Source organism: Gossypium raimondii, chromosome 8, assembly GCF_025698545.1.
Source record: "Gossypium raimondii isolate GPD5lz chromosome 8, ASM2569854v1, whole genome shotgun sequence".
In the NCBI taxonomy this organism is placed as follows: Eukaryota; Viridiplantae; Streptophyta; class Magnoliopsida; order Malvales; family Malvaceae; genus Gossypium; species Gossypium raimondii.
This window is the reverse complement of record NC_068572.1, coordinates 50,455,015-50,471,475: the sequence shown is the minus strand read 5'-3', so window position 1 is coordinate 50,471,475 and position 16,461 is coordinate 50,455,015. Positions and strand designations below refer to the sequence as shown.

The 16,461-nt window shown below is 29.8% G+C and overlaps 2 protein-coding genes across 2 annotated transcripts; both read left to right on the top strand.

Annotated features, from left to right (window-relative positions):
- The first annotated feature begins 5,279 nt into the window (after positions 1-5,279).
- On the top strand, positions 5,280-6,309 carry LOC105793670 (ent-kaurenoic acid oxidase 2-like). The gene is made up of 2 exons (XM_012622522.2): positions 5,280-5,518; positions 5,629-6,309. Exons 1-2 carry the CDS (start codon positions 5,286-5,288, stop codon positions 6,017-6,019), a joined length of 624 nt encoding a protein of 207 aa, XP_012477976.1. The 5' UTR covers positions 5,280-5,285; the 3' UTR covers positions 6,020-6,309.
- Positions 6,290-14,631, top strand: LOC105793389 (beta-amyrin 11-oxidase). Its single transcript, XM_052634871.1, has 6 exons — positions 6,290-6,550; positions 6,672-6,885; positions 6,979-7,067; positions 7,250-7,328; positions 7,415-7,508; positions 14,559-14,631. The coding sequence occupies exons 1-6, from the start codon at positions 6,290-6,292 to the stop codon at positions 14,629-14,631; spliced, it is 810 nt and encodes a 269-aa protein (XP_052490831.1).
- The last annotated feature ends 1,830 nt before the right edge of the window (positions 14,632-16,461 follow it).

Below are 16,461 nucleotides of genomic sequence, written 5' to 3'. Positions count from 1 at the left end.
AATAGATCGGTATACTGCTCCAATTTGAATAACTCGTTATTGACACCCAGTACTTGACGGATAATTTTGTAATAAATTTTTGCGCCCAACGTTGGTCGATAAAACCGACAAATATTATATATATGTGCCCAACACTAAAATCGACAAATATTATATATATGTGCCTAACAGTGGTCAATAAAACCGATAAATATTATACATGTGTGCCCAACACTAGTCGGTGAAAATGACAAATATTATACATGTGTACCCAACACTGGTCGGTGAAACCAACAAATATTATACATGTCATGTACCACAAGATTCTTAATCATATAATCCTACTTCCATCAACTCATAATTTACTCTGTACATTAATTTACATTATCCAACTTCAATCAATCAATTTGACAATACAACTCCGTATATAACAATCCTTCATTGGATTTAATATACATTTCATCATATCTCCAAGTAGCAACTACATGTATACCATTGTCATATGTATATATAAAATTATCAAAGTTCACAAGCAAAAATTTAAATAGTTCAAGTTAAGGAATTATGAACTTACCGAGATCCTATAGCTACTGATATGTGAGACGTTTACTCGACAACCTTCTCTTTTCCCCGTTTAACGACCGATGGACTTGTTTCTCGATCTAAATATAATAATTTAATTCAATTATGCCTCATATCCAATCTAAAATACTTTAAATCATGCAATTGACTCCTCATTACTATTTTACACATTTATCCCAAAACTTTTACCTACTCTACAATTTAATCCTTAAAACTGTAACTTCCAAGATTAAACAAAATTAACCAATTTTCATTCCAGCCGAATATGCTAGGGTATATTTACAGTCCCTAACCTTGAATTTTTTCATGAAATCTCATGCCAAAGTTTTTATTTTATTAATTTAATCCTTTTTGCCATAATAATCTAACAAAAACACATAAAATTAATTATTCAAATTCACCACAAGCTTAAACCAGACCACTTAACACTAAAAACACCCATTTTCAACCATGGTAAATTTCTAAACATTTGATAACTTCACAAATTAGCCCCAAGATTAACTAGATTAAACTTCAACAATACCAAAAACATAAAAATTACAAAAGAATGGATGAAAACTGCATACCATGCACATCAAGAACTTGACCGAAAGCTTCCCCAAAGTTAGCTATGGAGTTTTCAGTTATAACCAAAGGAAAAGAAGAAGATGGTAGTGGGTTTTCTCACTTTTTTTTTTATAATTTATAATTTAATTATCAATTTACTAATTCATCTTTATTATTATAACTTAGCAATTAACAAAACATGTCCATAATTGTCCCCTTACTAAAGGTATGGGGTATTTACCTACAAAGTCCATTAATTTACATACTCTAACTAATTCACATTTTTATAATAGAGATTAACTTTTGCATCTTTCACAATTTAGCCCTATTTACTTAATTAACTAATTAAACATTAAAATTTCTTAACCAAATTTTAATATAACTCTAGATACTCGTAAATATTAAATAAATAATAAAATACTAACTCACTCATTGGAATCGTGGTTCCGAAACCACTAAAAATGGGCTATTACAAACGTATTATATTTTTAGTCCTACTGATGTCATCTATTTATAGGTAGAGAAAGTGAAACCCTAGTTGATTTAGTAGAACGTATTTAATCCTTATTTAATAGAAAAATAATCCCCTAATTGAACTAGGAGGGAGACGGGCTAATAGGGTGTGCTTCCCCTCATATATATTATGATGAGGATTCGAGTCTCCTTTGTATTGTGTTCAATTATACGTGCTTCCTAGACTTTTAACCCAACGCTTTATAATTTAATCCAACCCAATACATATTTTTCTATTTATCAAAATGGACATTATTTATTAATTTAATTTAAATTAATTAATTAATTTTCCAATTAAATAATTTTCTCAACCCAGTTCTAATTTTGTTAAAATTATGATAACTTTACCGTAAAAGAATCTATAAGAAAATATATTTAATTTCTACATTCAACAAATTTCATATTGACCAATTAATTTAATTTTATTTTCGAACTTCAATTATTTAATTAAATAATAATTTGAAAAACTTAAATTAAATCTCAAGTCATTTCCATACAAGTGAGAAACCACATTCATTTCCGAATATAACTTATTTCTCTAACTCTATCATTTCTATCCGTTTTCTAGGAGTCATTCGCTCACATGCTCAAGTCATTCGCTCACATGCTCAAGACAAAGTATCTCCCCAATTGGACTTGATAGACAACATATTAGTCTTTTAATCGATTTGGTCATTTTCGGTTAGACTAAGGACATGTTTAGGTTTGTCTACTAATATAAGTTGTCTTTCTGTATTATGGTCCGACCATGTAATACCGTTTAATATTAATTAAATATTAGGCAACTAGTGAGCTAATATTTGCTTCTATTTTTGTTTTACATGCAAAAACTACGTAATGAAAATATACAAAGGGTATTAATGTAATTCATGAATACTTTTATTAACCAATTTGTTCGAAAATATTACAAGTGTATAAGCGAATATACAACACTTAGTGTTGGAAAAAATCCGGTTCAAAAATAGTTTTCTTGCACAGTGAAAAATTAAAATTTTGAAAATTGAGTCGATTTGTAATATTTATAGCAATAAACCCTTTACTGAAATCTCACCTGTGTTTTCGACTAAATAAATATTTTTCATTTTTGACTTTCAACTGAATGACCTTATCCGCTATTCTCATACCACGAACTGCTTCGAGTGTGGAACCATGTGTATTAAATGAAACTAGCTTTAACCAGTTCTCATTTGACTAACTAAATCGTCTTACCAAAATAATAAATAATTCTATTAAACTACGAACTTAACATAAATGCCTAAACATTTGGGGTGGCGTATAATCCACAGGAGAGTCCGCCAAACCACCGAGCTCGCCAAAACACAAAATTCGCCAGTTGGCACATTCACGGAATCTTATACTTAGTCAAAACTAATACTTTACTCACTCAGAATTTACTCTAAATATTATATCTCAATAAATAGTAACCAAATACTAGGACTTCACCAGGAGGGCTGTTACAAACAATGCCTCCAGTTCTTTAGAACAAACGCCACAACAACTAGCTCTAAATATGCGACTTCAACTGTCTGGACGTATACGAAAATATCTTACTATCTTGCATCAGTACGCAACCCAATCCACTCAGTAAAACATTAAATACTTAAAAGTTTCTTAAAATTTATTTAGATCCAATTAAACTTAATTATAATTTCTCATCTCCAACACTTAACAACAACACTAAAATCTTTTGATTTAGGGTTCTAAAAAATTTTGGGAACAAAAAATCTATACCTAACAAAAAAAAAATTCAATTTAATTGGAAGTGGTATACCATCCATGGAGATTGAATAGTGACGAGAGGAGACCCACTCTGTACTTCAAAGAAAAAAATTGTACTGATTTTATGCGAACATCTAATGTTTGTCATCTATGTCTCATAAACTCTTTCGGAAAGGGTAAAGGTTTCAGCTTTCCACCAACAACACCAAGCTGGGGAACATATGTCGCTGTTTCAATAGTTTTAGCCAAATTAGTTTACTTTTTGTTAATGATAGTTTACCTTACTTTGATCGTGTAAACTACTAAAATAGTCACTTTTGTTTGGCTCAAGTTACATTTTAGTCACTTATGTTTGAAATGTTACGTTTTAGTCACTTATGTTATCATGTTGTAACATTTTAGTCCTTGAGCCGTTAGTTTACATTAAGTGTAACGAAGAATTGATGTGGCACGTTAAATCATCACTTCAAACAAAATTCTAGGTTAATTTATACAATCGGTCCCCATATTTTTTTCGTTTGGAGCAATTTAATTTTTTTCTTTTATGTTTTTTTAACTTTCTTTCTTTTCCATTCTCTTATGTTTCTCCATTTGTTTTCCTCCCTTCTCCATTTCTTTCAACGTAGTTTTTCTTGTTTTATTTTTTTGAACAATTTAATTTTTTCGAGTGAGATGAGCTTGTGGACTAGTTACAAATGAAAAGCATAGAAAAACTATGTTAAAAGAAATGAAGAAGGGAGGAAAATAGAGGGAGAAGCATAAGAGAAAGGAAAAAAAAAGTTAGAAGAACATAAAAGAAAATTTTTAAATTGTTGAAAATGAAAAAATATAGTGACCAATTATAGAATTTAACCTAAAATTTTCGTTTAAAATGATGATTTAACGTGCCACATCAACTTACCGTTACACCATTGTCGACAATTAAGACTTAGTGACTAAAATGTTACAACACGATAACGTAAGTGACTAAAACGTAATATTTCAAACATAAGTGACTAAAATGTAACCTAAGGCAAACAAAAATGACTATTTTGATAGTTTACCCTACTTTGATCCCTTTTGTTGTTTGCACATCAGCTCAAGCATTTAAATCTTTCTTAGGCGTAGGTTCTTTCTCAAGATTTTTAAAACCCTTAAATCAAAAAGTTTTAGTCTCGTTATTAAGAGGTGAAGTTGATAAATTATAATTAAATTTAATTAAATTTAAATAAATTTGTAAATATTTATTAGAAAGTCCATCAATTTTTTTATTTTGTTAATTTGTGGTACATTGATGGTGCTTAGGACAATGACAATGCATTAAATATAAACCTTGTTTTACTGAATACTAATTTGATAATTTTAAAATAATTTAACAAGAAAATATTCTATCAAAGATTTTATTTATCAATAAGTTAGAATCTTAAAGGGTTAGTATTTGGTACACCGGCAATATATATATTTTTATTCTACAAGTAACCTTGCAAAATTTGCACGTGTCTCTTTTTTAAAAATATTTTTTAATAGTTTACTATACCTTATATGACACTTGTCAACCCCTAATCTTTCTTGTAGAGTCTAAAAACTCTACTAGTAATGTACTAAACAAGTTCCTTTATTGATTTAATTTTTTATTTAGTGAAAAATACTTGAAATATTAAAATGTTCATGAAAAGAAAAAATAGTTTATTTCTTCATAAAATAACTGTTATTATTATTTTTAATATTGAATTAGTTCACTTAGTATTGTCAACTATTAAAATAAAATATTAAAATATTTTAATTATATATTTGTCTCAAATTCTTTTAATTGAATTAAAATTTCATCGCAAAATTCAATAAAAATAAAACTTTAGTTCAGTTAGCGATTTAAGCTTTTGTTTTTGTTGGCTTAAAGAGCAATTTGCAGCTATAAAAAGGATCCCATTGAAAGGCGAAAATGTGTAAACATAGACCAAAAACACAGAATGGGGATAGAATTGTTATGGTCATTTGTGGCAATTGTGGCTGCAACATACGTTACTCTATTTGGTTTCTTAAAGAAAATAAACGAGTGGTACTATGTTACTATGTCGGAGAAGAAGCAAAACCCTTTGCCTCCCGGTCATATGGGATGGCCCTTCATCGGAAACATGTGGTCCTTCTTCAAGGCTTCCAATTCACAAGATCCCGATTCCTTCATCGACAACTTGGTTAAAAGGTTACTTAGTTTCTTAAATTATATCTTTTCTTTTAATATACTTTTGTTCTCACTATTAAAATGCCGTTGTCTCATATTTGTTACTATTGCAATGGAACTGGTGTTAACAGGTATGGAAGAACAAGCATTTACAGAACCCATTTGTTTGGGAGTCCAAGCGTCATAGTTTGCAGTCAGGAACTTTGCAGGAAGGTGTTGACAGATGATGAACACTTTTCGTATGGCTACCCTTCATCGGCAATTCAATTAGGAGGGAAAAAGTCGCTGTATGGAATTTCAAATTCAGAGCACAGGCGTTTGCGTAGGTTAAGAGCGGATCCCATCAATGGCCATCAAGCACTAGCTCTGTACATAAGTGTTGGAACATTGGCACCATGCAAAAGAAGAGAACAATACAAAGAACAAAGGAGGAAGAAACAAAGAACAATTTACTTGCTCACAAACGTGCAGCAAGGAAGCAATCTGCTTTACCCAAGTGATATGCTTACTCATTCAATATGAAAACAATACATTTATAGTCAAAATACATCACCAAATACTACCTACTACCACTAAGTAGCCTAGTAACTTGATAAACATTGCTTGTACACATAAACAAGCCACCTAAACTAGTCATTCAACACCTAATGCATCAAGTTGTCATCAACTTGTTTATTTTCAACTAGTTTGAATACAATGAAACTAAAGAGAAAACCTTGCTGTTACAGCAAGCATAAGTGCTACAACATGTTTACAAGCTGCATGCACTTCAACCTAAAATATCACAGCAGCATGGTTGGCCAATTTTCAACAACAAGGCATATTGAAGACGTTGTGATCACTTCATTGGAAGAGCTTGCTACCATGAACCGACCAATCAAGTTTTTCAATGAAATGAAGACGATTGCCTTAAATGTTATTGCAAAAGTTTCCCTGGGTTCCACTCAGGATTCCATTCTTTGGTCGATGGTGAAATATTACACAGAATTGTCTCCGGGTATTCTTTCCATGCCCATTAATATCCCTGGTTTTGCATTCCATCGAGCACTCAAGGTAAATTTTCCTTAAGCATTTTATTCCAGTCGTTATTCGGTAAACGCGAACTCTAATTATGGAAAACTCGAAAATTGAAATAAATATAAAAAAATAGGCCAAAAAACAGCTGGTAAAATAGACTAAAGATGAACTAGATGAAAGAAGACGGAAAACAGTAGCAGAGAGGAAGAAAGGAATGATGGATTTACTTATGGAAGTAGAAAACGAGATTGGAGAAAAGTTGGAGGATAAGCATATCAATGACTTATTGCTGCTGATATTGTTCTCGGGTCGTGAAACCGCAGCGCACACTGCAATGTGGGTCAGATTAGAATTGGTTTTGGAGCACACAAGTATAAACGTATAGAGAATGTATTTATTTCCAATCATTTTCGGACCGTAGAGTGTCGATTTCAGCTGAACTTGGATTTCCATTTGCCTTTCAGGAAGAGCAACAGGCGATCATAAAGAGAAGACCATCCTCCCAGAAAGTCTCACCCTCACTGAAATCAAAGAAATAGAATATCTACCCAAGGTTTGTTATATATTAAGTCAAATCAAATCAACTGAACTTTTCAACGTGCAAAGAGAGGGTCTAATATATATATATATATATATATATATATTTGATTTCTATTTCACCTAAAAACACTCGGCTTGACCTGAACAACAACATGTAGCATCTAACAGGCTTTATTATATCTTGATTACTTCAAGGTGATTGATGAGTCTTTGCGAAGAAACTATTTTGCATTCGCAATTTACCGGAAGGTGGTAGCTAATGTTAACATTAATGGTTAGTTTATGGACTTGTGTTCTTGATTTTACTTGGAAAACATTCCTCTATTCCTTTTTGTTTTTCTCAAAAAAGAGTGTTTTCAGGTTATACCATACCAAAAGGATGGAAAGTTTTGGTGTGGCCCACGGCTATTTACATGGATCATATCGTGAACTCTAAGAGCACGTTTGGTTCGCTGTATTGGAATAGAGGCGTAATGGATTAGAGGCATAATAGCAAATCGATTGTTTGGTTGAATGTAATGAAATAGAGGCGTAATAGTAATCTTGTGTTTGGTTGAATGGAATAGAGGTGTAATAACATAATGAAAAAAGCTAAAATGACTAGAATACCCTTACCATAAATTTGTTTTGGTAAATGATTATTGTTATTTAAATTTTAATAAGATTATTAATATCTATAATAAATAATTTAATCATATTTAAACATAATTATTATTAAATATATTATAATTAAAATATATGATTTAATAAAATTCTTAATAATCAATATTCTTATATAAATTTACTCAAATCATAATATATGATACTATAAAATATAAATTAACATAATTATTATTAAATATATTATAATTAAAATATATAATTTAATAAAATTCTTAATAATTAATATTCTTATATGAATTTACTCAAATCATAATATATGATACTATAAAAGATAATTTGAAATAATTAATATTAAATATATTTTAATTAAAATATATGATTTAATAAAATTTAAAATAATTATAACTAATAAATTATCTTATATGAATTTGTATAATTTAAAATAATTATTATTACATATAATTTAATAATAATATATAATTTCATAAAATTCTTAATAATAAATTTTCTTATATGAATTTATACAATTTAAAATAATTCGGATCAATCACACCTTCATTACTAAAAGTTACATTTGTTGCATTATAATTATAATCATTGAAATAATTTATATACAAGATCCACCGCTTAAAAATATGGACTCTTCCTCATAGCATAACTAAGCTTGAATTTCATTAAATTACTTTCAAAGTTAAGGATCAACATTTAACTACAAATTTTGAGTTTGCTAGTTTACAAAATTGAATTATTTTGGGAATTTGTTTCGACTTGAACATCCTCGTCGAGTAACAATCGAACTTGAGAATCTTCAAGTCGAGCGATTGGTTTTACTTGCTTTCTGAGCTTGATTTGGATCTAGTATATATTTGCTCGAGAAGAGATTTGCCTCGATGGACTGTCTCTTCATGTACTACAGGTGAAGCTTCAGAATCATAATTTCACACACAAGTTATTAATTCATGCAATGCAAAATGTTTGAGAAGCAGAATAAACCAAGAGGCGACCTATGTTACGATCAAGTTCAACTCATCGGAACACAACATGTATGCACGAACATGCCAAAATCTATCATGGATTTATCGTGTCACAAACTATATAACACCTTAAATGCAATACGACATAGAAAATAATAATAACACGACAAGAATGCTGGATTGTACAAGTAACTTGCTATTCCGCTATGCAAGGGCAAGAAGATGATAACAAAGAGAGAATAGGATGGAGTAAGTTAACCAAGTCCCGGTTTAGCTCAAAGTAAGTATAACAGAAATATTGCTCACCATCTTGAGAGAAAACAAAGCAAGTCCCAATTGTTTCTTCATATTCGACTTTTCGGTTTCTTTATGTATACATAACATATTCAGACACTAGTGTGGAGGAATGGTCCTCCAAATATAGAGAAAACATAGAAAATTTTGGTAAATCCATGTCACGCATGATCCACATCCGATAATCGACCTTGATTTAAATAATATAGCAAGATTTGCAAAGTTAACAACTCACCACTTCACTTTTTGTCTATGATTAATATTGGATTCATCGTATCCGCACCTCGACATTCATAACAATCGATCATCACAATATGATAAATCAAAGAAAAAGGGTTAAAACAACAATCAAACCTTGTTCAAAACTCGACAAGAAAATACCAAGAAATCAAGTAAGCAATATTTCCAGCAAGAATATCGCTAAACAAATAATTAGAAACTTACAATTACACACCAAAATCAAATCCGTATTCATCTATGCAGAGCTCCAATCAAAGAACAAAAACATATATAGGTTGATTTTTATTAAGATTAATCATATTGCAAACTAAATGAATACGCAAATGTAAGAAATTTTATATAATACAAATTATAAACTTGCCAAATTTTATATAAATATATAACACCATAAATGCTGAAATGCAGATTGCCGAATCTAATGTTTATTAAATCCAACAAGTACAAAGCAAGTACATACATAATCTAAACAAGGTTTATCTAGATTAAGTTCTCCATAGTTAAAGCAATCACACGGATAGCTAGTATTATATATCTAGATGAAGATCTCTATCAACACATTAAAATTCCCTAATCCTCATAAGCTGACCAGTAAAAATATGAGAGCTTTCGTTTCATGAATTAACAAATATAAAATGAACATCGAGCAACAAAAACCAAAGGCAAAGCTTTCTTCTCGGGTTCTTAGTTTTTTCAAAAATATTTGTATCTGTCATATGTATTCAAGACTAAACTTCCTAAATACTCATTAAGTTATAAATTCTAATTTTCACATAACTGCCAAAAAAAAAACCTTAACAAATTTGTAACATACAAAAATTTAGAACTTACAGAAAGAGTATAAGGTGCATTTGGAGGGATGTCAATCGCCTACCAAACGACTTCAAGATCAAGTAATACATACTCTGAATCTTTTTCCTCTCCATAATCATCATCCTTGTTTTTCTCCATTTAATCAAACCCAGAAAAAAAACATTACACTTCAAAGATACTGCAAAACAAACAAAATAAATTTTCAGAAGAATGGTTGAAAAAATATGAATTTTTATTTAGTTGTATTCGAGAAAGATTAAGAGAAGTTCCATTGCATACGACACCCAAACAGATTAAGAGAAGTCAAAGAAGAAGAAAGATTCATCAAGCAGCTAGGATTAACTGATAACAATGTCCATTCCATATAGAAAACTAAACCAATCTATAAGAATTAGATATCTTCTCCCAAGTTCAAAATTTTTCGCAAAAATATATATATTGGGGGGACTTGCAGAGATGGAGACATTTAACTTTGTAGTGATTTTAAGCAAACCCCAAATAATTCCGATCAACATAAATAGAGAACTGTTAAGACCTAAACATACTCTACCTCAAAAGCATAGTAAACAAAAGAAAAACAAAATATATTACCCATTATCCTTACCTTGCGATTTTAGTCGAGAGTTAAGGATTTCCGAGGGAGAGGAACCCCAGACGTCGGTAAGATTCAACAACCAAACGTGCTCCGAGAGGAAAAATGAAGCAGTGGGAAATGGGAGGAGAAATGATGGGGACAGAAAAAGGAGAGGGTGGAGGTCGATTTCGGGTAGAGAGGGAGGGTAAAACAGAGAGTTGGGAAGGGGAGCCGGACGTAATAGGTAATCTGGGATTTGGGAAGGGAATAGAAAAGCAGGGAATTTGGGGATTAGGTCGGGATTGTATTACGCGCGTAATATCTATTACAGCGAACCAAACGCCGGAATAGGGGCGTAATGTAATAGACGCGTAATCGGGGCGTAATGGATTACCTATTACACTGAACCAAACACAGTGTAAAAATATTAGAAGTATCTTTCTAAAATATTTTACCATAAACCATTTAACTATTCAAAAATTATGGATTTAGTCTTTATATTTTAATTTTATTAATTTTGTTTTTATAATTTTTAAATTTTAGTCTTAACCCAAACAATAATAGTTAAATTTGTATGATTAAATTCAATTACTAATCATGTACTATGCATACAATTGTAGATTTATTTAATATTCTCCAATTAGATCATTTTAAGTCATTATACTTTTTGAAATTTGAAATTTCAATCTTAACTTAAATGACAATCGTTAATCCATTAATTGGATTTTTAGTGAGTAGTATATAAAATAACAAACCGACATGGCATTACACATAGATAATATGTTTTGTCGCATCGATTTTGAAAATAGAAGAACCTAATTTAATAAATTTAACAGTTATCGTTTGACGAGGACTGAAATTTTAAATTAGAAAAATTTAGGGACTAAAATGACCAAATTAAAGTGAAATGAATAATTTCACAACTTTCATAAAGTACAAGGACTAATGGCTGAATTTAACCTATATATATACCTATATAGGAAGGATTCACTTACATAGGAGTAAAACTTAAGTGATTTTACAATCTGTTCATAACTTTTATATGATTAATATTTTAACAATCTAATCATTGAATTTATCAATATATTTATACTTGTTATGCATGTAAATTTTTGAACCGATTTGGTATCTATATCATATTGATCTAAAATAATGTCCATATTAATATATAATTAATGGTTGAAAGTTTTTTACATTGAATGGTTAGAAAATTTTAATTTATACTAAACTTAACATGCATGACGAGTATGAAATATGACAGTTGAATTGTTAAAATATTAACAGTATAAATTATTATAGATAAGTGTAAAGCCACTTAAGTTTTACACTGCAAGTAGGGGTGAGCAAAACTCGATTCGACTCGAAAAAATCGAAAAAAATTCAAATTTCGAGTTAAACGAATCGAGTTATTCGAGTTAATCGAGTTATTCAATCAACTCAATTTTTTTTCAATTTCGAGTTCGAATCGAGTTGAGTTTTCAATTCAATAACTCGAATAATTCGAATATCAAACTATAATATTTGACAGTTTTACCCTAAACTCCCAAACCTTTTTACTTTTCCCTCAAAACTTTTACTCCTTCCCACTTTCCCCCCAAAACTTTTACTCCCCTCCCCTCTCAACCCCCCAATCTACCCAAAATTCATTTTCTACCAAAATTTTACTCTCCCATTTACTTTTTCTCAAAATTTTACTCCCAAAAACCCTCAAAACTTTTTATTTTCTCTCAAAATTTTTACTCCTTCCCATTTTCCCCCTAAAACTTTTATTCCCTTTCCATCCCACCTCCCATCTACCCCAAACCTTCCCCCCTCAAATTTTTTTTTAATATTTTCCCTCCAAAATTTTACTCTCCCCTATTTACTTTCCCTCAAACTTTTATTCTCCAAAACTTTTTATTTTCCCCCTAAACTTTTACTTCTCACCTTTTACTCTCAAATAAAAAATCAAAATTATCCAAAAAAAATCACTAAACATAAATAGTAATAATTTTATTTATATTTACTATTTATATTATTAAATTAAATTTCACATTTTATATTATTTATATTATTGAATTGTTTAGTCATATTGAATATTTATATTAAAATTGAACTATTAATTATGCCATAAAATATTCGTGTTAAAATTTTATATTGCTATCAATTTCACATTTTATTTTTAAAATAAATTTTATTAAAAAATCATATTTTTATATTTAATATATTTTTAATTCCAAAATACATAGTGACAAGAATCAAGATAATTGAAACAACTAAGCAAGCAAAGAAGCTAACCAAGATATAAAAATTAATAAATAAATTATGAGGTGATGAAAGTTAATAAAAATTTGATTAAGGTAGACAAATTTTATTACGATGGGTGACAACGGTTACAAGGACCCAAAATTATTTTTAAAATTTAACTCGAACAAATATATTCGATTCGATTCGATTCGAATTCCATCTCACTCGGCTCGATTCGAGAAAACTTCAAATAAAGTTAGGATGATAAAATGAGATTCGAAAACTCGATTAACTCAAAAAATTTTGATTCGATTCGATTCGATCGAATGCTCACCCCTAACTGCAAGCGTGTACCAAATATTTTCCATATATATATATATATATATATATACACACACGCACATGATATTATTTAAACCATTGATTGAGTTGGTCTCTAGTGCACAAGTCAACCTGACACCAACTCAATTGGAAAATTATTAAACTATCATTACATATTCAAAATAAGTTATATTCTTACAATGGTATATTTTTCTTTTTACATTCTAAAGATAAATAAAATCAATAAAATTACATATAATAAAATTTGAATCCATGCCAATAACATGCATAAAACCTTACAACCAAAGCTAAATTTTATTTCATTTTTGTATATTTTAATATTATTATACAAAAGTTTTCACCCACATTGTTATTTAAATATATGAATGAGTTGGTATTACGAGTCAATTATACACCAATTTGATTAAAAAATACTAAACTACCTTTACATATTTGAAATAAGTTATAATACTTTTGTCTTTTTACATTTTGACGATAAATAAAACCAATAAAAAGTATAAATAATGATATTTGAACTCATACCATCTACATGTATAGAACTTCTACTTTACTACTACAACTAAAACTTTTTTTTACTGAATGTTATTTCTAAACCAAATATATGTTTTAAATACAAGGTTTCTACGCGCATATATGCATTCGTGTGCTCAAATTACTAGCATATGTAAATTATTTTAAAATATCCTTATAAAATATTTAATTAAAATTATTTTTCTTCTGTATTTTTTTAATTCTTAAATGAATTCCTTTTGTCTATAAAACAATATTCTAATTGTTACGATTTAACATTTTTCCTTCTTCGTTATTCAAAATGTTTTCTTATTAAAATTAAATCCAAATAACTTTTGGTTTAACATGTAAATTATTTTGATTGGACTAAAAGTATTGAATAATTACATAATTTGACCATCAAAAATATTTTAATTTCCGGATAAAATTATATGTGAAATTATATGAGTGATGAATATATATATATATATATATATATATTTAAATATCATCAACTTTATAATACTTTTTTTTAAAAATTAGTTGGTACACTGGTGTTGGAAAGTTTTTATTCAATAGACAAGATTGAAAGCTAATTGAAAATACATAAATTCATTAATAAATTTTATTATTAAATATTATAATATTTATATTTTAAATAATTTACGTGCAAATGTATATAAATTAATTAAAATAAAAAGATTATATATTTAATTTTATTGATTTTAAGACTTCAATATTTTTGTTATATTTATACCTATTTTGAATTTAAATTTATATTCTTATATTAATATAATATTAATAACATTATTTTAATTATATTTTTATGAAAATTATGAAATTAATTTACCACACTATAATTTGATAATATCAACATGTATATAAAGAATATTTTTCTTCAATATTCCTAAGAAGATGTTGACTTGCTACTATCTGTTTCACCTAAATGCAGAAGCAAAGATTCAAAGGAGGATCTTTCATTCCCTTTGGATCAGGAAGTAAAATCTGCCCTGGAGCTGATTTAGCCAAACTTGAAATCTCTATTTTCCTTCACTATTTTCTTCTCAACTACAAGTGAGTTGTTAATCTCTTTTTGCTTCAATACCTATATTAAAAGTTAATGGACTATCATACATTTCAACCACACATCATGAAGCAGGACATTTATTTATTTCGAAAACAAGTTGCAAAAATTTTCCTCAAAAATACATGTATGGTTAACATTACCCTGAAAAATGGCTAATATAATATGCTCCAAAGACCGCGACATTCTGACATTAGTTTCTTCTTCTTTTGCAGGCTTGAAGAGCTAAATCCAAAAGCTCCAATCAAGCACCTACACTATTAGAGAGAACAGCTGCACAAGGGAAAAGAAACTCAAAACAGCCCCTTTGATTCAAACTTGCACACACCAAGTAAGGCTCTAAAATAACAAAACTTTTCTTTGAACAATGACTTGGTCAGCACATCTGCTAGCTGATCTTGAGTGTTGTAATATTCTAATGTTATCTCCTCCTTTGAAACTAGATCGCGTATAAAATGAAAGCGAATGTCTATATGTTTCGCTCTGCCATGGAATGTTGGATTTTTTGTCATGGTAATAGTTGCTTTGTTGTCACAAAATATTTTCGTTGCCCCCTTTTGCTCATGTTGAAGATCTGCTAACACTCTTCTTAGACAAATGGCTTGACAAGCTGCTGAGGTTGCTGCTATATACTCTGCTTCTGAAGTTGACAGTGCTGCTGTAGCTTGCTTTTTCGAACTCCAAGTGATCACTCTTGAACCTAGAGTGAAAACATTTGCTGAAACACTTCGTCTATCATCCAACGAACTTGCCCAATCACTGTCTGTGAACCCACACAATCTGAAATTTGAAGTTTTGGAGTACCAAACACCATACTCCAAAGTTCCTGCAATATAACGCAAGACTCTTTTTGTTGCTCCATAATAAACTGTTGAAGGTTGTTGCATAAACCTGGAAATAACACTAATAGGAAATGCAATATCGAGCCTGGTGTGCGTCAAGTAAATTAAACCGCCTACCAAGCTTCTGAACCTTTTTACATCTGTCATTTCTCCTCTATCTTCTTACTACAATTTCTCATTGATGTTCATGGGTGTAGTTGCAAGCTTGCAATTAAGCATGCCAAACTTACTGAGAAGATCCTTGGCATATTTTCTTTGTGAGATAAAAATACCATCTTCAGCCTGATGAACTTCAAAACTAAGAAAATAATGCAGTAGACCCATATCCGACATCTCAAATTCATTCATCATTTGATATTTAAACTCATCCACAAGAAAGGTAGAAGAACCAGTATAAATGATATCATCAACATAAAGACAAACAATGATGAAATCATTACCTTCCTTTTTGACATACAAGGTGGGCTCGTTCTCACTTCTCACGTACCCTTTTTCCTCGAAATATCCATCAATCTTGTTGTACCATGCTCAAGTTGCTTCAGTTAGTATAACGCCTTTTTCAGCTTATACACATTCGTTTCATTGCCCTTCTTTATGAAACCTTCCGGCTGTGCTACATAAACCTCTTCTTGTAGATCTCCATTAAGGAATGCTGACTTGACATCAAATTGATAAACAGACCATTACAATTGTACAGCCAATGCTAGAACAAGCCTCACTGTTTCAAACCGAGCTATCGAAAAAAAAGTTTCTTCGAAATCAACACCATGTTGTTGTGCATAACCTTTCGCTACAAGACGAGCTTTGTGTTTCTGTAAGCTTCCATCAGTAGCAAAATATGTTTTAAACACCCACTTCAAGCCAATTGCACTTTTGTCTTTCGGTAAGTCCACCATTTCCCATGTTCTATTCTTCTCAATAGCTTTCAT

What these genes read in the sequence shown, in the direction of transcription:
- LOC105793670 (XM_012622522.2), top strand. Translation starts at nt 5,286, where the DNA reads ATGGGGATAGAATTGTTATGGTCATTTGTGGCAATTGTGGCTGCAACA. An exon ending in ATCGACAACTTGGTTAAAAG is followed by an intron (nt 5,519 to 5,628) that starts GTTACTTAGTTT and finishes TGGTGTTAACAG; the next exon opens with GTATGGAAGAACAAGCATTT.
- LOC105793389 (XM_052634871.1), top strand. Translation starts at nt 6,290, where the DNA reads ATGGTTGGCCAATTTTCAACAACAAGGCATATTGAAGACGTTGTGATC. An exon ending in AAATAGAATATCTACCCAAG is followed by an intron (nt 7,068 to 7,249) that starts GTTTGTTATATA and finishes GATTACTTCAAG; the next exon opens with GTGATTGATGAGTCTTTGCG. An exon ending in AGCTAATGTTAACATTAATG is followed by an intron (nt 7,329 to 7,414) that starts GTTAGTTTATGG and finishes GAGTGTTTTCAG; the next exon opens with GTTATACCATACCAAAAGGA.